General features: G+C 35.0%; 1 protein-coding gene across 1 annotated transcript; it reads left to right on the forward strand.

Annotated features, from left to right (window-relative positions):
• The first annotated feature begins 5,826 nt into the window (after positions 1–5,826).
• Positions 5,827–23,267, forward strand: LOC110115840 (serine/threonine-protein kinase RHS3-like). The gene is given in 4 exon segments (XM_020849227.2): positions 5,827–6,211; positions 11,103–12,228; positions 21,982–22,463; positions 22,466–23,267. Coding segments are annotated over 3 exon segments (1,911 nt in total). The 5' UTR covers positions 5,827–6,211; positions 11,103–11,161; the 3' UTR covers positions 22,828–23,267.
• The last annotated feature ends 74 nt before the right edge of the window (positions 23,268–23,341 follow it).

Here is a 23,341-nt window from a genome sequence, read left to right on the forward strand (position 1 = left end):
CCTGAAGGAATTTTATTTCTCTAACCCTAATTTTGCCACGGTCTAGAAGCAACGCCTCACAATGTAACATGTCTAAGATTTCTCCCTCCACCTTGGATTTCTCTTTAAAGGTAATGCCCTACGTATACCTGATTCCTCCATCAGACATCAGCCAATCAAAGAGGCACATGCTGGCAGTCTAGCCACCCATTTAGGTCAAGAAAAAATAATCTTGTAGCTTAAATCCCTTTTTTTGTTGAGCTTCATAAATACATATCCCATTTTGTCGAGCAATGCGCCATATGTCAAGAATTCAAGGGAAGAAAATAAAATATTGGGCTTTATACACCATTACCAATTCTTGATTATGTTTGGGAAGACATTAGTATTGATTTTATTTTAGGCTTGTCGAGAACACAATAGGGTGCCAATTCCATCATGGTCATTGTCAATCGCTTTTAAAAAAAGGAGCATTTCATTCCCTGTAAGAAAACCATTGATGCATTTAATATCGCACGCTTATTTTTCAGTGAAGTTATTCATCTACATGACCTTCCCCGGAGCATTACCTTCGATCGTGATGTCAAATTTGTTTGCTATATTTGTCGTGATCAGTGGAAATGTGTCCATACCTCATAAATCTTAGCTTCAGGTACTATCCTCACTCTGATGGCCAAACTAAAGTTGTAAACCGAACATTAGGCAAACTATTGCGGTGCCTTGTCCAAGATTATCTGAAGCAATGGGAGAGTTCTCTTAGCCAAGTGGAGTTTGTTTATAACTCCATGCTCAATAGATCAACGGGAAGTGTCCATTCACTATTGTTTATATAAAGGCTCCTAATCACTTGTTTGATATTGATGTTCTCCCTAAATGTTCTAACAAATTAACAAATGCCCTTGCAGATCATTGACAAACCATTCTTGATGAAGTCTGCACTAAGCTCATCACCTCCAATTCCAATTACAAATAGGCATCTAACATCCATCAACAACATGTTACCTTCAAACCTGGAGATCTTGTGATGATTAGACTTTGCAAGGAATGTTTCCCTACAGGCACTCACTCCAAGCTCACAAGCTCAATCCTTATAAGTTTGGAACCATCCCCATTCTCAAGCATATTAATGATAATGCTTATGTTATCGACCTTCCCAATCATTTGCATACTCCTAAAATCTTTAATGTTGCTGACATTTTCCCATACCACCCGTCAGATGACCCTTTTAATGAAAATATTCAGGTGGAACCTGAATTTTCCATGGATGGGGCAACTTATGTGGTACAACTTAAGAAGGATGTACGCAAGACAATTGGACGCATCTTACACTTCCGCCTACCCGCAGGACCACCACCTCATATGCTCCACTTCCTTCTCTTAGTCGTTGTTTGCAGAATTAGTTATCCTAGTCACTACTTTTGTTAATTAGCAGCACTACTTTCTATTAGCTATCACTAGAATTATTTTTATTTAGCTTATGAATCTGCCTTAGTCATATATATACTGTTATAGAAATCAGAAAGGGATATACACATAATATACTTTTCCTGTTCCTCTATTTTTTCCTTGTTCTTGCGTGCGGGTCTTCGATTGCAGGTTTCAGTGCAGTCCTAAGTACCGGTTCAATACCACTTTGGTTGGCCCAATTAATCATGTTATCCCACAAGTGAGATCGTCTAGTTCTTTTCTAAACTAAAAGGGTAGATTTCATAACATTCATTGTTGATAAGAATAAGAAATATGATGGTAGAATTTTTTATAAAATTTAATTATATCTTAGTTATCCTATTTTTTTCACATTATGAAGTGCAAATTTGTAAAAATTTTAGAGAAATAATTGCTACATAATGCCTCTAATCAATTATTATAGTATTTTATAATTATGTAAATTTTTTTCATTGGTGTTCAAAGATGTGTTGCCCTGATGGTCTAAATTCTACATCTTTGTGTTTTTGGATCCTCCATTCTAGTGACCTTGATTCTACCTTTTAGAGTTCTTAGGTTCTCTTATTCCGCCACTTCTTGATGCTCTAGTCATGGATCTCCAAAATTTATCGTAACCTCAAGTCAATTATTAATTATAGTGATCTAGTCCCATTGTGAATGGTGAAAATATATTTCTCCAATAAAATAAGTAATTCAAACATTTTGAAGGTTTAAGGGAGAGAAATTATTGTGTTAAAGTGACTTTATGAGGAAGTAGAAAGAGGAAATCACATAGAAGAAGGAAATAAATACTTATAGTGGTTTAATCTACAAACATGCTGCCAAAACCCAACCCCATGTATATCGTTATATTGAAGCAAGTTGCATCATGTTGTCTTTGTAATAGTTGATTTAATTCCAATGATCTATTTGAAAGGAATTTCTTTCAAAATCAAACCACAAAATTTTGGTGACTAAACTAGGCATAAAAATAACTTAAAAAATTCATAGAAAAGTAATAAATACTAAATAAACATGCAAGTTTTACTAGATCTAAATCAAGTTAGCATAGTTAGTCCAATTATTTTATAAGTAGTAATTACATTCTTCCATCCTTAGAATAACATCATCATGAACATTCACCACTAGCTTGCAATTAAATATACATGGATAGAGCTATCACATCTCATCCTCTTTCTCCCATGTAGCCTCTCTATTTGATTTGTGTTCCAAATGAACTTTATCCATAGGGATCTACTTACTCTTGAGATGTCTCACATCATAAGCAAAAATATGCTCGGGTTCCAATCTATAAGTCAAGTCATGTTATATCTTAACTTCATTCTTAGGAACTATGTGCTTATGATCAGTAACTAATTTTCTTAGAAAAAATACATAGAATATATAATGTACATTAGACATAATATATGGGAGTAATAACTTGTAGGAAGATTTTCCAATTGTATTGATTAACTTGAAAAGCCCAATATATCTTAGGCTCGACTTTCTTTCCCTACCAAATCGACACAAAACCTTCATAGGTCTAACCTTCAAAATATAAAATGAAACTCAACCACCATATGCTTCAGATCATAATATTTTCTTTATGTATATTGTGCTACTCTCAATTTATCCTAAATTAATCTAATCTTCTCATTGGCATCATCCTTTAACTTAAAACCCATCAATCTCCTCTCACCCACCTCTGTCTAAGACAGAGGTGTCCAATAGCTTCAATCATTTTTAAAATATATATATTTTAAAAATTTTAGAAAGGGTTCTTTCAAATTTAAGATCAATCGACAAAAGTTCCTTTCTATGACTATAATTCATATAACAAAAAATATAAAATTAGCATTCAAAACAATGAAAAAAAAAACTAAAAGATATAAGTAGGTCTAACTATGCAATTAATTCAACAATATAGTTAAATTGTATAAAAAGTGGAATGCTTCACCGGCAACGGTGCCAAAAACTTGATGGGGGATGTGGAGTGCACTTTTGAATTATGAAAATGTTTAATGCTCTATCTATCCTAAATAATGCTTATGTTTTCTTTGATATATAAAAATAACAAACCCACTTAATATCGACAAGTATACGTGCCGAATCAAATAATAAAGTGATAGAGGTCAAAGTAAGAACTTTATGTTTATGGCGAAGAAATCAAATAAAAAAGTATAATACATATGTTTCCCTTCAGTCAAATACTTGAGGAGGTTATGAGAAAAAAATTTTAAATTCAAGTATGTTTGAGATAATGAGCCATACATTAGAAAATATTTATACATTAGACATAAGATCTAAAGACCAACAACAAACTTTCTTGTGACTCATTGTATATATAATCAAAGATAAGCTTATATCCACTAATCTTAATATGAAGTCAAGTATGATTTGACAAATAAAGTAAAGCAGGATGCTTTGATTTATCAAAGCATCCTTTTAGAAGCTATCGTTTGATTTGGTTATGCTACACAATAACAATACAGTGATGGACATTTAAAGCATGTATATTTCTTTTTGGGTGCTTGTAGTCAAGAATGCAACAATGCATGACATCCAATGTTAAGTGTACGTGGATGAAATATTCTTGAATACAAACTATGGATGACCTTTGCTTATGGCCATGACACAATATTCTAATACTCAAATTTATCCTGTAGCTTTTATAATCATTGTCCTAGAAAATAATGATTTATGATTGTATTTTATGAATTTGTTGATGGGGTTAATAGGCACAATGGAGAAGTTGGTGTTTATTTCTAATAAACACAATATTAATGTCAATGTTTTATCAGCCTTTTTTTTTTGCAGGCGCACTATAGAGATTGTACTCATAATGTTGTAATGAAAATCGTAATAAAGTTTTAAATCAATAATTGTCATGAAGAGTGTCACTTTGACTTCCAAGACAAATAGAAGAGTTCCATTTTTTAGGAATTTCGATAAAATCTGTGTTAGCATAAGAATTGACTTTGAGTGATGAGCTCATACTTTTCCATAAAATTAATAAACTTAATGACAAATGACATTTCTATGAGCTTGAACAACATGGTGCACAGTCCAATCTTATGACTATATTATTAGATCTTTTAAGGGAAACAATGCAAAAAATGGTTCTTTGATAGACAAATATTGCAACAAGCAAAAAAATATTTTAATGAAGAAAATAGAAGAAGCATGAGGGAAACTTGTAAATAAGGCTTAAAGCATGATTATATACCCTGTCAATTAAATTGAACTACATGACCTTGCGTACATCTTGAATTATTGATATTATGTGCCTTCAATACCATGCAAACATATATTGGCAACAACTTAGGACTGAGATGCTTGTTATTATTCCTTATGTTAAAAGTTATATACACAAAGTATGGTTAGCTGCATTGGCTAAAAACGTATATCCAGATAGAAAATAAGATGCGTGAAATAAGAACACATGTCTTATCACCTCCATGGGTGGATCTTATGAGTAGTTGTCCAAAAAAATTAGAAGGCCTAAGAAAAGGGAGAAGGATGTGGTTCAACATAGGTATAATAAATGAGGAGTTAAAGTCCATAATCAAGTTACTAGCAATCACTTTCATAACTTTTTTTTTTTTCATGTATCAATTATAATTCTTAAAATATTATTATTATATTGTTCTATAATATGACATGTTTGCTATGTTTCTATCACTCATATTAGTAAACTATATTGTAGCTATATTTTGTTGTATTATGTATGCTATGATCCCTCTTTGTTATATCAATCTTATTTGAACCTATTTTAACCCTATTTCATTATTATTTGATGTTATAATTGAGTTTGATGTGTTGTTTGTTCTAACCATTCTTTAAATTTGCTATATTATGTCAAACATTCAAACAACCTTATTTGAATATGTCATTCTATTATTTTATATTTTTTGAATAATTTCGTTTTCGAACATTGATAATTTCTTTTTCAAATAAGATTGATTAATATTTGATTAGAATTCGAAGAATGTTCAATTATGGATCAAATTTTATCTCATATGGATTAAATTTTTATCTCATTTGATCTCAATCTTGATCAAAATTTGATTAAATATGATGGATTAAAAATAACTAATATGCGATCCAAAGTCAGAGTATTGGATATGAAGAGAATTATAGGGCATATTTCCTTAAGAAATAAAACATTGAAGTTTTTCTTCAATTTTATGTATATTCAAATAAAATGTGATTTGTGATTCTTTCCGAAAATAATCTTAATTATCCACATGGCACTGCCAATTCTTCTCAAATTAAAGTGGTCTGCATGTAAGTTCTCTGGTTTTAGTTTTTTGCTTGCGTTTTTTTATTTGTATAATAGGCACCGAATCTAGCAAGAACGAGAAAAAAAAAAAATCATTTCAATTCTCTCATTTCGCACGTCCACCCCTATGTGTCCTCTCTCTCTCTCTCTCTCACCCCTTACGCACGTCGTCTCCTCTCTTCTAGAAATCGATACCTCTCATTGCTTAAATTTAGCCAATTCATCAAAAACAATTATTTATGATGATTTTTTTAAGTTTTCTACTCTGTTCTTTCTCTCTCCTTCGCGCTGTCCTCGGCCAGTACCAAGAATCCTCGAGACCTTTTGGTTTCGTTTATGGGTTTGGGCTAGAAACTCTCTGGTTCCCAAAACCTGGAGAGATCTGGCGATCTGTTACTGTGGAGGAGGGCTTTAGATTGAGTTATTTTTGGCTGCGTAGGAAGGTGGAAATGAAAGAATCTGGATTATCGTAGAAATTTCCAATTCAGTTTCCGACTTCAAGTATGTAGAGAACTAGAGATGCTGGTTAGCTCCTCATTCCTTCATTGATACGCAATTGTTTTGTGGTTATGCTATACTTTCATGAAATTGACTGTTGAGAATTTTATTGTTTGTTTGTTTCTGATTGAGGGAATCTACATCAGTTTGATTCAGTTTGTTCACACATCTAAATAGCTTTTACTCTATTTTCATATAACTCAATTATTTTTTATATTTCTCTCCATTTTGATGAGTAACGTTATATTTCAATGCTTGTCTGTTATTTAATAGAAGGGTACCTGAGATGATATACCAGACCTCATTTTCTTTCATCTTTAGTATTATCATTTTTCCTGTGACTTAAGTTTTATTTTCAATGTTTTACATTAATGCCTTGACAGATTTTTTGCTAGCGATTCCCTCATATTTAGGTACTTTTAATGGAATTCAGATTTGTTAAAGGATATCATAACTTCAAGGGAAAAAATTATGTCAAGATATTTTGATCTGTTTTATATCAGGATATGACTAATTTCAACCATAACGTATTTTTTAATTTCAACTATCACATTTATTGCTAAATACAACTAGGTTTAAAAGAAAAATACAAATAAATAATTAGATAATATAACTAAGTTGTTAGACATGTAGAAGTATAATTCAACTAAATTGTTTGTCAATTTGTCTAACAGTTTAGTTGTATTTATATTTTCAATTTACTTGTGTTTAGGAATAGCACGTGATGCATGATATCAATGACGCGTGCAATAAAAGTAGTCCTATCCAAATATAAATTGTATTAGAATATCTTGATAGAATTTTTAATTTCAAGGTATGAATACTTCATGAAATATTTATCACTTAATTGTTATTATCTCATTATTTCTTTTAATGCAAGCTGAATGCCTAACATTTTAATTTAATTTTGCAACATAGGATTAGGTAACACTACAAAATAAAAAATTTAGAGGACTTTTTGTAAATTAAACATCTCATTAAAGCATGGTGTTAATTCCACAGCTTCTTAGCATATTGAATGGTTGAATGAACTCAAGCTTGTATCTCAAATAATAAACAATTGTATAATTTGCTGGGAGGAAACTATTGAATGTGGTAAATAGTTAGTTTTGTAAGGGAGTCTTGATTCTTGGAATATGTTGCAATAAGCGGACTTGTACTTTCTTATAAATAATTATAGATATCTGGTGTGTAAAGGGTTTGAAGAATGATCGCCATTTTCTCTTGCACCCCATTTTTCTTCACTATTATGCTTTTCCTCTTTAGTTTTATATCTTGTTCTATGTTTTTTATTTTACTATTGTTGGAGCAGCTTGAAATACTCGAATGGGATCTAGTGTCCTATCATGGCTCTCTTTTGAGATTCCCTCTGTCTATAATAATCGGTGTTGTTCATTGTTGATTTTTCTTCTTTCATGTTAGCTTGTTGTTTCAAGCATCTCTTTTTGATTGGTTCAACAACCATGACAAAGTGTACACGCTCAACTACACTGACAATGGATGACTTCTTGACATGAATAAGCAAGATGGAGGAGCATATTCCTACTATTACCTTGCTCTTGAATCATACTACATGTTGATTGTTTAAACTGGGAAGCAATTGGGACCAACCATCTCATTCTACATAAGCAGGGGCGGGGATGGGGGCAGCAGGTGTGGGAGGGGGAAGGATTGGCGTCAGTTTGCCATGCTTTGTCATCAATAATACCCATTCCTTAGCTATACTTTTCCCTCATTTAGAAATTATTTCAATAAATATGCCACATTTAAATGGTGATAATCCACAAGGATGGATTTTCAAAGTAAAGAAATTCTTCTCTTACCATATTGATCAGAAAAACATTGGTTTTTAATTGCTTTAGTACATAAGGATGGCTGATCACCAAGTTAGTATTAGTGATTGAATTTGAATAAGTAGTTGAATTATTGAGGTTCTATTAAAGAAATTATTCTTTAGTAATTTATCCCTTCATTGTATCATATTCGTCAGAGTGAGTTAGCAAAATTAGAGCAAATAAAATTAGTGAAAGATTTCTAATCACTTCAAAGTACTTTTGAATCAAATTTTAAGTATTACAACTTCCTTTCTTCAAAGTTGATTTGAGCCAGGGTTACAACCAGATATTAGAAGAGAAGTATGAGCATTACAACCTCAATGCTTTCCACAAGCATTTAAATTTGTAAAATTAAATGGAAGATAAAATTGTTCATGATAGTTATTCTACGTTCGTATTGTGTCTTCCCATCCCGAATTCCATAAAAACATTTCTACAGCTACTTCCTACTCCGGTTCACTTGTGAGTGACCGATACATCAACAACAAAACCGGTTATTCCAATTCAAAGCTTAGCAACATCGCTACTAGCAACATCGCTACTAGTTGAAAGGAAATCCAAAGAAGTTTGTTTTCATTGTGACTAGAAGTTGTCACCGTGCTCACAATCGTAATTTCAAATTGCTCACTTTTATGGTGGCCAATGATGATAAAAAACCCCTCAAAGAATTATCAGCTTCATCCCTTGTTCAATTGGTTCAAACCCCAATATGGATTTTAGCTTCAATGTATTCATGTATCAACCCATGCCGAGAACACTATGACAAGTTTGAAAAATGTGAAATCAAGAAGTTCAATTTTTGATCAATAGTGACTCTAATCATAATTTTATTCAAAGCAGATTGGTTCAGAACTAGAATGGACCATCATTCTATCAATGTTCTTTAACATGTTATGCTGGAAATGGAGACATTCACCAATGCACTGGGTTGCATTCAAACTTACCAATCTATATTCAAAGACATTTGTTTCATTTTGATTGATATGTTCTTCCCATTCAAGGTGCAAACGTGAAGTTGAGAATCTAATGGGTACAACTGTTGAATCCAATTGTGTCTAATTATGAGGACTTAACAATGGATTTTATATGGTAAGACACGCATATTACAATTCATGTTGAACTCTCTTTCCTTCTATGCACTTTGGCTGCAACAATTTCAATGAATGTTATCTAGTCATAGTGTAGATTCATATTAACGAATTTTATCTATCTTAAAATTGTGAATGTCTGCCCTTATCAGCTTTATTAATACTTGTATTTTCAAAAAATGTTGATTGAGAAGATGGTGCAAGAAATGCTTAGTGCATATAGAATTTGTTAGGGTAAAATCTTCATATTTTTTTGGTACTCTAGAAAGATGGAACTTTACATTTTTGTCGAGCATCATGCTCTTAATCAAATATTGATATGAGGGCTTCGAAAATTCGGCCCAGGCCTTCCCCGCTGCTTCTTAGGGGAGAGTTTTAACGGATTAAGTTTCGGGGTAAATTTTGGGAAAACATGGGTTTGTAAGAAACTACCAAGAGATTTCGCCCTCATTTTGCGAGGACTTTATGATCTGAGTTCTAGTTTCCTATAGGCTCAAGCCCCTATAGTTAATTACCCCTTCCCGTAATGAGAGAGAACTTTCGATTAAGGCTAGTTGTCGACCAGATACATAGAGATACGCGGTATCTAACATATAGTAACAGCACGGGCTTGGAAATTGAAAAGCGGTTGATATTTAAAATTGGAAAATTCGCTATCTTGCACTTAAAGCGGATGGTGGGGGAATGGATGATGGACCCGATCAAGATCCCATGGTTCCGTCATCCCAGGTCATCGTGGTCCCTGGTCTACTTAGTAAGAGGAGGTAGTCCACCCAAACTGACAGGAGGAACCTTGTCGGCAGTAATGGGTTGCTTCGTCTAAGGGTACCTTGTAGACCTGGGAGTGTATTTGGCTAAGGGGTCAATTTGAATCCACCTTAGCTAACAAAAAGCTTTGTGCCCTATCGATCATATCATATTGATTCATATCTCAAGGATTTGATGTCACTAAGGAATGTATTGGTTCTGGCCATAACCGTAATTTAGCGGTGCCATTTGGTGGCGAAACCACTCGGTTCAGAGGGCCCTGGGTCATAATCGTTTATCCAGCAGTGTCCTTTGGCAGCAAAACTGTCGGTCAGAGGACACGTACCACATCCTTACTAGTAGGAGATTATTTGAGAATGGTTCATAGTAATATTTTTGATTAGACATTAGCTCTATGTGAGCTGAAGTAAATTCTAATTTGTTCACCCCGACTGCCCGACAAATTGCTGCAGAGGGTGGATGAATTTTGCTTTAAGTGATTTAATGGATAATTTCAATTTTAAGTATTTTGGATTTTGTAATTTTTGAAAATTTTGATTTTTTAGTATTTGGGTGGCATTTTGAATTATTTGGAATGGACCCCTTCGGCTGATATTCGGTTGATGCTACGTTTATGGAAGAGGATGTCAGGCTATAATTCCACTCACTAGATTGATCCTCCATAAATTATTTCTACATTTATTCACCGTGCTGTGATTTTTTGTAGAAGTATATTTAGACTATTCATGTTGGCATGAGGCTAAAGAATGCTTGAACTTTTTATACTATTGTATCAATCTTCCAATATTTCTGACTTCAGGGCAGTTTCATGTCTCGAAATACTTTGGCATAAGGGCTCGAAGTTTTTGCATTCTTCTGAGACAGCTTATATTTCTAATGTTTAAATCAGGGTCAAGCATATGAGAAATTATTAGGTGCGGAGTGAGGACGGTGTCCGGAGACCAATAAAAATGCGCAACGTCACCTCATTGGTGGGTACCCAGCTCAGTACCTGCACTCGGTACCGCTGGGTACCTAGTGCTTGTGCGGACGGTTCTCCCATCCGCACTCCGCACCTAATAATTTCGCATAGGCCATTGTTGCTAGCTAGTAAACATATGAATCGCATATCACTCAAAGTTTGAATTCACATTTTCTGGTATAACATTTAAGTACAACTGACATTGTTTTCCTTTTCTAATACATTTTTTTTATTGTTGGGCTTTCTGATGAATGCGATTTCAACAGATAAGAACTTATAAAATAACAAGAAAATCCAGTTCTCTATCACTAACCTTGAGATAGATATGAGTCCAGTCCATATATCTGGACCCTGCTTGCACAATATTATGTCAAGTGCTAGAGCAACTGCTACTTCTGAAGGAAAATCTGGAACTGAATTGGGTGAAAAGGCAACATTCGATCCAACAAATGGGGCTTCCACTTGTTTATCCAAGAATCCGTCTCAGGATGTTTGCTATTTATCAGATTGCTTACCTTCTAGCCAAACCTTGTACCCTAGTCGTTGTCCAAGTTCTAAACCTCCTACAAGTTTAGAAACAAAGTATGGAAAAGCATCGAGCAACCAAGTCAAATTAGACCCACTGATTGTGGATAGCGCCACTTCAGAGAAATTTTCCTCTTCATTAGGAGGCTCTGATCCCTTTCCGAACCTTCATCCTAAAGCTCCTCTAAAAATTGAAAACACTTCAAAAGTATCAAACAACAAGAAAAAAATGTTTACCGCAAGTGAGGATGGAACTAATTTGGCAAAGAACCCGAGTTCAACTTTAGACCTTTACCGTAACCCCTGTCTCAGCCCTAGTTTGGAAACTGCATCAACTTCAACAATAAACTTAAAATCATTCATGAAGCAAAGTGATGCAAATACCATTGATGATGGTACGACTACCACTCGAAGTAGCTGTGGCAGTCCACAAAGTGACAACTTGAATAGCTTCTCTTCTGGGACTGCTCCTGTCAAGCGACATACTGGTTATGATAGTGGTTGGGAGGCAATCCAACTAGCTAGTTCAAGAGATCCACCTCTTGGACTTGGTCATTTCAAACTAATCAAGCGCTTGGGTTTTGGTGACATCGGCAGTGTTTATCTTGTTGAACTTAAGGACACTGGTGCATACTTTGCAATGAAAGTTATGGACAGGGCTTCTCTTATCAGTAGGAATAAGCTGGTCCGAGCGCATACTGAAAGGGAGATCCTTGGCCTTCTTGATCACCCCTTTTTGCCAACGCTTTATTCTCATTTTGAGACTGACAAATTCTGTTGCCTGGTGATGGAGTATTGTAGTGGTGGTAATCTCCACTCTCTCCGGCAAAAGCAACCCAATAAGTATTTCAGTGAAAAAGCTGCTCGGTAAGTTTTTTCCCTATCCCTTTGCTTTCACTATTCGATTTTGACATAATAATGATCATCAGAGGCTAGAGAATTTTATCAGCTAAAATAATTGCATCAGTTTTCCTGTTGCACAGTTCTACTAGCAATGCATATTTGGTATTTAATGACAGGTGATGTTTTCTTTTTTTCCATTTTAAATCTAACCATATAAATGTACTTTATTCAGCTTTACAACAATTACACGCGGGCATAAGCATTGTTGAACTACTTAAGTTATATACATCATTAATTAATATCATGAAGGTGAAAAGAAAACTTATTGCTTTGGCTTTAAATGATAATTCGGTACACAGTCAAAGAAGTACGAATGCAATGTTGTGTGACATGATTTATTTTTTTGGAAATTTGGAAAGGAAAAATTTGTGGCCTAACCCAATTGAAATAGTTTCTACTAAGTTTAGTCTTGAATTATAGAGGTTCATCCTTCCCCAAACTTGGAGAAGCACTTGTAAAATTGAAAAGTCCTGAATCATGAATGCGAGGCAATGAGGTGAACTGAAGTCAGTAAACAAGTGTAGATGGTCATAACATTCTCTCTCCTAGAATAAGGGGGAAGTTGGCAATATGAAGAAAACATAACATGATGGATCCAGAAAAACCTAAGACTACTAGCTAGCACTTCAGGCAATGACCAAACCTCTAGAATTATCCATGATTCAAGGATTTTACTTTTTTTTTTAGATTTCTAAAATCTATATAAGGCCTATTTATAGATTATAGGAGGGGCATTTAGCCCTTTGTACTATAACCCTTCAAATACATGTGAAAATTGAATGGTCTAAATCAGCACCCTCTCCGTATTTGAAAGGTGGTATGACAATCTCCCACCGAAGACTTGCCTAGGCTGGGTCCTATTTGGGGGCCAACAACGATGGCTTAATGAGTGTTATTGTCAATTATGTCATCATTCGTTGAATGAAATAATACCATCTGAAGCTCTTGACACCATGAGTTCCATGGATTTGATGTATAAAAAATTTTCATTTTCTAGAGAATGCTTTCAGATCAAATTAAAGGCTATCAAAAAAGGCACCGATAGGTTAATGGTGAGAATGGCTCGTGACTTGAAGGTCTACAGAGACCGCATGAAATCTAGGAACTTCAAGCCTAAACGAACAAACTCTACAATGTTGGCATGCCCAACCTCAATTGGATACCACCACATGCTTGCAGAGATGTGTCAAGGACGGATCAGCCTCAATTTTATTGTGTACTCTAGGGCGCCTGATCCACGCACATCATCTACATTTGTGGGGAATAAAGGACCTAACTAGTTTCTTTTTTAAACCAATTTGATTAATTTAGACCTACTTAATTTTGGGAATTTGTGTTGTTGGCATTATTATTACAATATAACCATCTTAATCATAAATTTGTTAAATTCAGAATCTGTTTGGTTTTAGAAATAAATTTTGGATGTTGATTTTTCATTTTGGTGTGGTTAAACTTTATCATGCCGGGTAGGTCTACTATGGAAGCTATTTATTTATTGAGAGAGTTGACGGAAAAGTTAGAGAGAATAAGGAGGATCTACATATAATATTTATTGATTTAGATAAAACATATGATAATGTTCTAAGAGAAGTGCTATAATACTCGAAATTTTGTTCAAAAGGTAAGCATACAAATTTCCCTTATGTTCTCACACGTAGAAAATATCAAAAATATTTTCATCAAATTCGATATTTAATTTTGAGTAATTTTGGTATAAATATATCTTAAATGTCTATGTATACGTATCCGACATGCATGGGCTGGATGGAGCTTAGATAGCTAGAATGTTAGTGGAATTGTAGTGGAGAATGCACTATCTTATAATAATATTATATATTATGGTAAAGCACTAGTAGACCTTATAAGCTCCCTTCATTCCTTTCACTGCCCATCACCTGGAATTGAAGCAGCGGGCAAGCAAGCTGGGTAATAGTAGAGGATTCGGCTGCTAGATGGGGGAGAAACTAAGTGCTGAATCAACAATTAGCGTAGGAGAAGCTGCAGTTCAGGTATTTCTTTCTCAAGTAATGAGGGATATAGAAAGGAAATAATAGTATTTCTCAAGCAATATTTTCTATAAGAGTGTGTGCAAGCAAATTAGTGAGGAATTTCTGAATGCAGGAATGCATAAATTGTGGATTTCTGTCAATCATTTTGAATGTTGAATGTGAAAATCAATAGAAAAAAGGGGTAAGACTATTGTCAAGTTAGCTGAAGGGAAGAATAATTTTTGAAATTAATGTTGCTGAAATCAGTTAGTTATGTCCGAGTTCATGATGGTAGACTGCTTGAAATAGGAAAGAAACATAGAAAAGATTACTATTTAATGAGGAGGAATTTAGCTGAGGTAAAGTAGTAAGATATTTATATATTTTGTTCCTTTACTTTTTTTTACATGTGCAAATAAAGAATTATATGTTGTAGGTAGTGTACAAAAGAAGAAAACAACAAGAACGAATCCCAAGTGAGGTGAGATATCTAACTGATGCATAAGCAACAACAAAAATTTTATATCACTGCTAATTGATATTAATTGTCATGTTTGTGATAGCATTAGCATTTCTATTATATACTAGCATGTATTCCCATATCATAACATGTATTTTTGTCTATTTCACTTTATTCACATGTTGTTTTACTAGTGATTATATTAGAATGAATGATAATCTTTGACATAAGAGAAATTGAACTCTAATTAATCCGCATGGGTCATTGACTCACAATTACAATAATTACAAATCCATTAATGTAACCCAGTAGGCTTCCTATGGAATGCTTTTTGGCAATGACATTTAATTCCATCACAAGGAATTTCCTAATGGATGCTAGCCAGTTGTAAGTTAAAAAATCATTTATATTCTTAGCAACATTAAGGATTGTAGTAGATGTTCGAAAGTTTTCCATAGGAAAAAAAAAGGTTTGATAGTAACTAAATTATGAATTTCTTCACAAGATCTTCTGACAGAGTAAAAACATCCAGACTTTCAATCTCATGCCTAATATCATTTATTATTTTCCCATTTATTCAGACACTTTCCGACAAGGTTTAAAATTGCGTAAATAAGCCTCATGGCGTTTTTCGTCCGTGAGGCAAGGTGTAAGCCTCGAGACGGTGTGAGGCGTAAGCCTCACAGACGAAGAATTGCGTAAATGAGAATTTAAGGGTTTTAGCAGGTAGATAACAGTAAGAGTCTATCATACAATAAGTACATCTAAATGATAAGTGAAATTAGTAGAAAATAATAAAATAGTTGCATTATATGCATCGCATAGTATAATTCAAAGTACAAAATCATAAAATATAAGTTTATCAAAACTCCCAAAGTACAAATAAGAAAGAACATATAAAATTCAATAATGTCCCATCACTAAATGGGTCTTCAATGGAATGTTTCTCCAATTGTATCTATGAATGTCATATCTTCATCATCTTCAATGTTACTCACTTATCTCTTCCATGTTCAATAAGAATGATTATTGTCATGTTAATTGCCCACTTGATATATATATATATATATATATATATATAATGTAATAGCATATAAGAAGTTGTGGAATACCTTTATTTTGTTGTTGTGCTGCAGAACTAGTGGATGTGTGTGGTGTGGTATTAGTGGATGTGCCCACTAGATCTACTTCGCCCCTCAAGACATCCACACTTAGATCCTCTAGCAGCAAATCTAATAATGACAAATATGTCTCGTCAGCTATGAACCATTTATTATTAGATGCCACATCATCATACATCAACGAATCCTCATTATCCTTCAACCCCTTGTTCCTCAACCTCCTATCTCTCAACCTCTTATTGTGCATAATATAAATAAGGGAGTTTATTGTGAGTGTTGAAAGTTGATTTATTCTCTTTGTTTGCACTTGACTATATGTACTCCAGTTTTGCTCACACCTAGAGGAAAAACAAGTGATGCCCAAAATTCTAACCGCAAAACTCTATAACTCAGGGGTGGAAACCAAATTGGATCCACCATTCAACTATTTTCAAGAAGAAAAATGATAATCAGAATATATTAAAGTGTTATGCATGTACATATACTTTGCAAAAATAAGTATACCTTGAGAGTGTTTGACAATAGTAGATTTTGCTGCTTGCAGACCAAAAAATCCCTCCCTATTTCGAAATAGAACAAGTTCTAAATCTGCAAGCTCCCTGATGGTCTGGTCTGGTATTAGTCGTTCCATGCAATGATACAAGCCAAGCTTCACCTTCGGTTTTGAGGATTTCCTCTCTGAATGTTGAAATTGAGGATTGAGATAATGCGCCGCTTCATGTAGATAATAGTGTAACTGGACCTCCCACCGAGCATCAATAATATCCCAAATTTCTCTATAACTTGCCTCCTCTCCTCCCAAGTTATGTGTAATCAACTCCTTTGCCTCATCCATTACATTATATATAAAACCCATGGCTGGTTTCTTCTCGGCATCCACTAAACATAAAACTTGTACCAAGGGTCTCGTGCTCAATATGGTATAGGTCATACTTGCCCAAAATTTATCATTTAAAATTAGCCTTTGTATTTTCTTCCCCTGAGGTTTCTTGCCCCCCTCAGAATTAAGTCATTGTGTTGATGTAAACATTGCTTCAAGAGGTTGTCACACATCCAGCAGGCTTTGCAGTATTAAATAAGATGTGGCAAACCTGTAGAATAAACTTGCATTAGGAATTGTAGTGAAAAATTTAATATGTAATGCATGAAAGGTCTAATAACGAACCTAGTGGTAGCAGGGCGAATGATTTTCTTCTTTGAAAACTTTCTCATTAGTGCTAATACCCATGAGTGGTTGTAGATGAACTTTATGGTCTTCTTCGTCCTAAAAAAGACGCTCTTGTGTTGAGATAAATCACCAAGTTCCTCCAATATAAAATCGAAACAGTGTGCTGCGCAGGGGTCCAATAGAGGTGTTTCCTCTTCTCCATCAATATCTGACCAGCTGCTTTGTATGTACTGGCATTGTCAGTCACCACCTGAACAACCAATTTCTCCCCAATCTCCTCAACAATCCCATCTAGTAAATTGAAAATGAATTCAGCATTTTTAACCTCATCTAAAGCTTCAATGGATCGTAAAACCACCGTGCCGTAGGGATTGTTTACAAGGATATTAATCAAGCTCCTGCTCTTCATGTCAGACCATCCATCTGATATAATGGTAACACCACTCTCACTTCATGTCTGTTTAATCTCATCAATACTCTGCTCTGTGTTCTGCAGCTTCTCCTTCAAAATCCATGTTCGTAATTCGTACATGGAAGGTACCTTCAACCCTCTCTCATACAACCCTACAGATCACAACATATTGAAGTAGGTCGACGATGTCGCAACATTAAATGGAATGACATTCTCAAAAAAAATCTTCCAATGTCCATGCAAACCAAACGTCGACCCTCTCTGGTACTAGCCGCAGGCATCATCTGTGCTTGTCCTCTATCCTCTCCTGCATTAACCATATATTGGTTCATAGGACCTCGCGCACCTCTATTATGCATAGCGGAGGAAGAGCTCTTTCCACTCTCGCTCCTATAGTAAGCACCATGTTCGACCCTTTCATCAAATTGCTCATATTGTAAATGTTTGGCCGTGGTACTCTTCTTCATGTAATCAGTAATTTCTTCCACTTTATCTGGCACATTCGCACAAGGTGCTATATGCTTATGTGAGTCGGATAAGTGTTCCTTCATGCGAGTAACTTCTCCCTTCACCATCTTATCAACAAAATTATATTTTAAATACACATGTCTTCTCGCCGCCTCCTACATCAACTTGCACGTTGTATTTCCAAGAAGGGTCACGCCGAAATGACGTATTTGTCTTTTCCTTTCCCCTAACTATGTTTCTTAATGCACAAATGCAAAAATATATAAAAAATCTCAAAAAATAGAAAACTCTAGATTTTCTATAACTTGAAATTTTTTTTCTTAAACTAAAAAAAACCTAAAACTAATAGTGGAGTGCTTGTAGAGGGCGGCCGGACCCTATAAACTCACAGGCGTGAGGTGGTGCAGGTAGGAGAGGCGGCATAAAGGGAACCAGAGCGAAGGATTTGCGAAAGGAATTAGGCTTACAGGAGAAGTTCCGTTCAGTTCAGGATAGCCGAATGTAAGAATAGATGAAGTAAGGCATTTTAAGTAGAAATTTAAGTATGTGGGACCCGGTTTCAAGAGGCGTGCGCCTCACAAGTAATTGCGCAATAGTGCCTTAGAGGCACGCCTCAATGACCATGAGGCGTAAGCCTCACCTGGACCTAAAATTACTTAGGAAATGAGGTTCTTGGGGGCTAAATTACGAAAAGGCACGCCTCTAATTGCGCAATTTTAAACTATGCTTCCCGGCACAAATTTAGCACCTTTGTTGGGCAGTCCAAACATAAGAGCAATCTCATTTGAAGTGAATTGTACTCTCCATCCTTTGATAACAAAAGACTCCTTCCGGATCTCCCACTTGGTCAGCAGCATATGCACCAGGGGAACATTCTGACAGCATGAAGGTAATACTAGGAATTGATTAATGTTGAGCTGCCTAAGTCTATTAATGAATTGTTGGCCGAATGTAGTAACCAAATGATTGCAAACTTCTCTAAAAAAAAATTTTATTTTTGAACCTTTGGTGGAATTAACTTTAAATTTGATGTTGCATATGTTGATGTAACTCTCTTAATTTCATCATTATGAGTAAGAAAATTGAATAGGTCCAAATAATTTTCTTGATTATCTACTCTAGATGACTTGTTATGCCCATGGAATGATAATATTTGACATAAGAAAAATTGAACACAATCAATTGTTGCAGTCAACATAATCTTATAATCTTTTTTTCTTATGGTCTTTTTGCTCAACTATAAAGCAGAAAGATTATGTTCTTTAACTTTTCATTAAATATGCATATTTTTGTCTATCTTTATTGTGTACACCATTATGCTCTTGAACATATATTAATAGATTTTCTTTTCCCTTCCAATTTCTGAAACATTTTTCAAAAAACGAGTTTCCACCACCTTGGCCTATAATAATTTGTCCTTGGGGATTGAACATGTAGCAGTAAAGATAAAATACGTCTTTTTACACGATGTATTCTAATCAACCAGGATATTCCTCAATATATTTTTGAATTAAATCGACGTGCTACATTTCCAATTAATGTTTGAAGGAAATTATGTCTTTTTGGTTGATGGGGTGTTCCTTCAACAAATATGATCTTCTAATTTTATCTCTCTAATTCACATCATAACTTCATATTGAAGGTCGAAGACCAGGATTTACAAGAAGATTATTAATAACAATCTCTATATGTTATTTCCTCTTTAAATAATGTTCCATTACTTATATTCTAGAAAATAGGAGTAACTTTAACGTCAAAATTTTCTCAGAACATCAATACTATGAAATTATTCTTATATAGAGTTTAGAAGCATGTGAGACTAACAAATGAAATCAATAAAAATCACTAATTACCCAAAAAGTTAAAGTGTAGCTCCACTAAATATCTTCATAAGCTATTCTGCATTGGAGTAGCAATCAACATTTACTTCCCTTTTGAACTTTTAAAAGATTCATACGTTCTTATACTTCGTTTATATGTCTTGCTAAACTAGTCAACCAAGTTTATCACCCAAATTCAAGACAAAGAAATGGAGAAAAGATTCAATAAAACATGTAAAAAGGGGTGCTTTGAAGATTTGGGTACTTTGGTAGCAAATAATTTTATTTTATAAACATTTTGTTTTCTTATTTTCCTGGCAAATTGAAAAATTTTTCCCCTAAATCTTCGTTATAAAATTATTTTGCTATTGCCTTATACTGAATTATGAAATTTATGCTAATTTGTAAGAAACTCTTTATTGTTGGTACTTCTTAATAGTATTATATGAAATAACATTATGATATTTTTACATAAAAATATCAGCATTAATGCTATTAGGAAAATCATACAGAGATACCGATAGTTGCTGCAAAGAGCTTAAATCCAAACAAATAGTCCATATTTCTTTCTTCTTAGCAATAACATAAACAAACATTTTGATTTTAGATATACTTTTGTTAAGATTTCTTAAAGAAAACTAAATTTATGGCATTAAACAATGTTCATTTTGTTATGAGAGCAAAATCAGTTGCTTAATAAATTAACAAAGAATTGATAAATGATTTGTGGACTTAAAAAAATCCACAAACAGATTCAAGTTGTGCACCTTGGCTTCGCTGCTCTCTGAAGTCAGAATGCCTGAATCGACGATCAGTATGTAGGCAGGGGCAGACTGCGGACAACGTGATCTATGTTGAGAAAGACATAAGCGGGAATTACAAAACAGCCCTTCGTATGAACTTAACATTTATTTTGAGGGTGGCCATTTGCCCACCCACCCTCAACACAGTTGGGTTCCGCCCCTACTTGCTTTTAGTTGAAGGATTATTTTGAATTTTTTCTCCATAAACTTCAGCATAAATCCTAACTACTGAAGTTTGAAACCATAATCATCGATCATGGCTACATGTATCTATAAAGATGATCGATTCATATTTATAAGCTTTGAAGCTTCAATTGTGATAGATCATCTTCAAAGATGCTTGAATCTATAAGATATTATAATTGTTCTTCGAGCCATGCTTTAGACTAGTGCTTCAATCCTATTCGAAGATGGCCATATTTACCCTACAGCAAACTCTTGGAGTGACTATAACAACAACATCAAGCCTTTATCCCACTACGTGGGGTCGGCTACATGAATCCTTTTTCTCTATTTTATCCTATTAAAAGTCAAATTCTCATTTAAATCTAATAAAGAAAGATCATTCCTAATATTTTCTAACCAAGTCTTTTTAGGTCTGCCTCTACCTTTCTTCACATAAGTCAAATCTAATACCTCTACTCTCCTAACCGGGTCATTGGAAGGCCGCCATTTTATGTGACCAAACCATCTAAGACGACTCTCTCTAATCTTATCTTCTACTGGAGCTACTCCAACCTTTTCACGTATATGCTCATTTCTTAGGAAACTCTTGGAGTGACTAAAGAAAAAAAAACCAGTCCTCTCCTTTTGAATGTGGGTTTCAATATTATAATGCAATGTAGTGAAAACTATTTTAGTTTATTTTTGAAGTAAACCAAACTCGCCCAGTTTTGAGCGTGAACCATTTACACCCCATGCAAACTCGCTTTAGCACTGCCCACCACCCCCGCCACCACCCACTACCCGCAACCACCGCTGACACCCCCACCGTCTACTACTGCCGGCCACCACCACCTGCCGCCGATCTTTGCCACCACCAGCTGCCGGCCGCCACAGCCACCGTTGGTGCCGGACACCACCATTATCACCACCATCACCGCCACCACCTCCTCTACCGACCGCCACCATTTTTAAACTTTACACTATATTCATTATTTCAAACCAAACAAAAAAATCATTTATTTTCTTTTACTGTACATTCATCCAAATGACTCTAAAGTATTTCTTTTACAGTGCATTTCTTTAACATTACATTCTTTTTTTAGCCAACCAAACAACCCTTATTTAAAAGCTTCAAAGCTCAACCATATGAATAGGGTCATTTAGTTATTTATTAAACAAATATATGCAAGCATTGCTCGATTACTACACTTTCTACTTCCGTGATTCCATCAGTCATTCCCTGACCACCACCGCCTCTGTGTTATATATAATAACATTAACATGCCACCTCTTTCTATTGCACATGTTTCAGTTTTTATGCTTCAGAAATTCTGCTTGCGCTCGAGTACTTGCATGTGCTCGGTATCGTATACAGAGATTTAAAGCCTGAGAATGTGCTAGTAAGAGAAGAGGGTCACATTATGCTCTCGGACTTTGATCTTTCGCTCAGATGCACCGTCAGCCCTACACTTGTCAAGTCTTCCTCTGTACCAGGAAGAAGCTCTGATGATCTGCGAGGGATGCTTGATGGAAATAGAGCTGTGCAGGGATGCCTCCAGCCAACTGCATTCTTCCCCCGAATCCTGCCTCTAAGGAACCGCAAGTCAAAATCAGATTTTGGCCTTGCTGCAGGGGCTTTGCCAGAGCTAATGGCCGAGCCGACGAATGCTCGCTCCATGTCCTTTGTTGGGACGAATGAGTACCTCGCCCCTGAGATCATACGTGGAGAGGGCCATGGCAGTGCAGTGGATTGGTGGACCTTTGGCATCTTCATCTATGAATTGATCTATGGAACGACCCTTTCAAAGGTTCAGGAAATGGAGCTACCCTCTACAATGTTGTTGGTCAGCCATTAAGATTCCCTGATGAGCCAGTGGTGAGCAGCAGCACACGAGATCTCATTCGAGGCCTCCTTGTTAAGGATCCACAAAGGAGGATAGCATATCGCAGAGGAGCAACTGAGATAAAGCAACATCCTTTCTTTGCAGGTGTTAGTTGGGCATTGGTGAGAAGCATGCAGCCTCCTCACATACCTCAACCTGCGGAATTTGGGCAGTTTTCAAACAAGCAGGTGAATGCCAAAAAGAAGTCTACCAATGAACGTGGAGGCAAAGACAAACAAAATTGCACTGGATACATGGATTTTGAGTATTTCTAGGTTGTGTCTATGCCATTGCTTTACTTTCTCTTATAGGAACAACGAATTATTAGGTCCGGTCACCTTACATAGAAATACATCCTGATTTTTCTCTATCTACAGTAAAGCGTAGTCAAAGCACAGTCACTGTAGCAGCTGCGCTTTTACTGTAGACAGAGAGAAATCTGGATGCATCTCTCTGTAAGGTGATCAGACCTAATAATTTTTTCATAGGTACAGGACGAATACATTCTTTGTTTTATATTAATAAGAAATTATATTTGGTGAAAGATGAAATTCATTTGTTCGTAAGTCTTTTTAGCTGGCCTAGCTTTTGTTGATGTCTATTTCAAAGAAGAGGAGTTTACAGGTTGTAAGAGAACATGTATACACAATGAAAAGTTTATATTCATGAAACTTGTTGTATAAAGAACTCATTGTATATGAATCTGCCTTGTTTATTTGTGTATTAGATTAGCGGGCCCAAGGGGATTATGATAATTTTTTCTTCTTCTTTTGCTTATATGATTATTTC

Source organism: Dendrobium catenatum, unplaced genomic scaffold (assembly GCF_001605985.2).
Source record: "Dendrobium catenatum unplaced genomic scaffold, ASM160598v2 fragScaff_scaffold_1670, whole genome shotgun sequence".
NCBI classification, from domain to species: Eukaryota; Viridiplantae; Streptophyta; class Magnoliopsida; order Asparagales; family Orchidaceae; genus Dendrobium; species Dendrobium catenatum.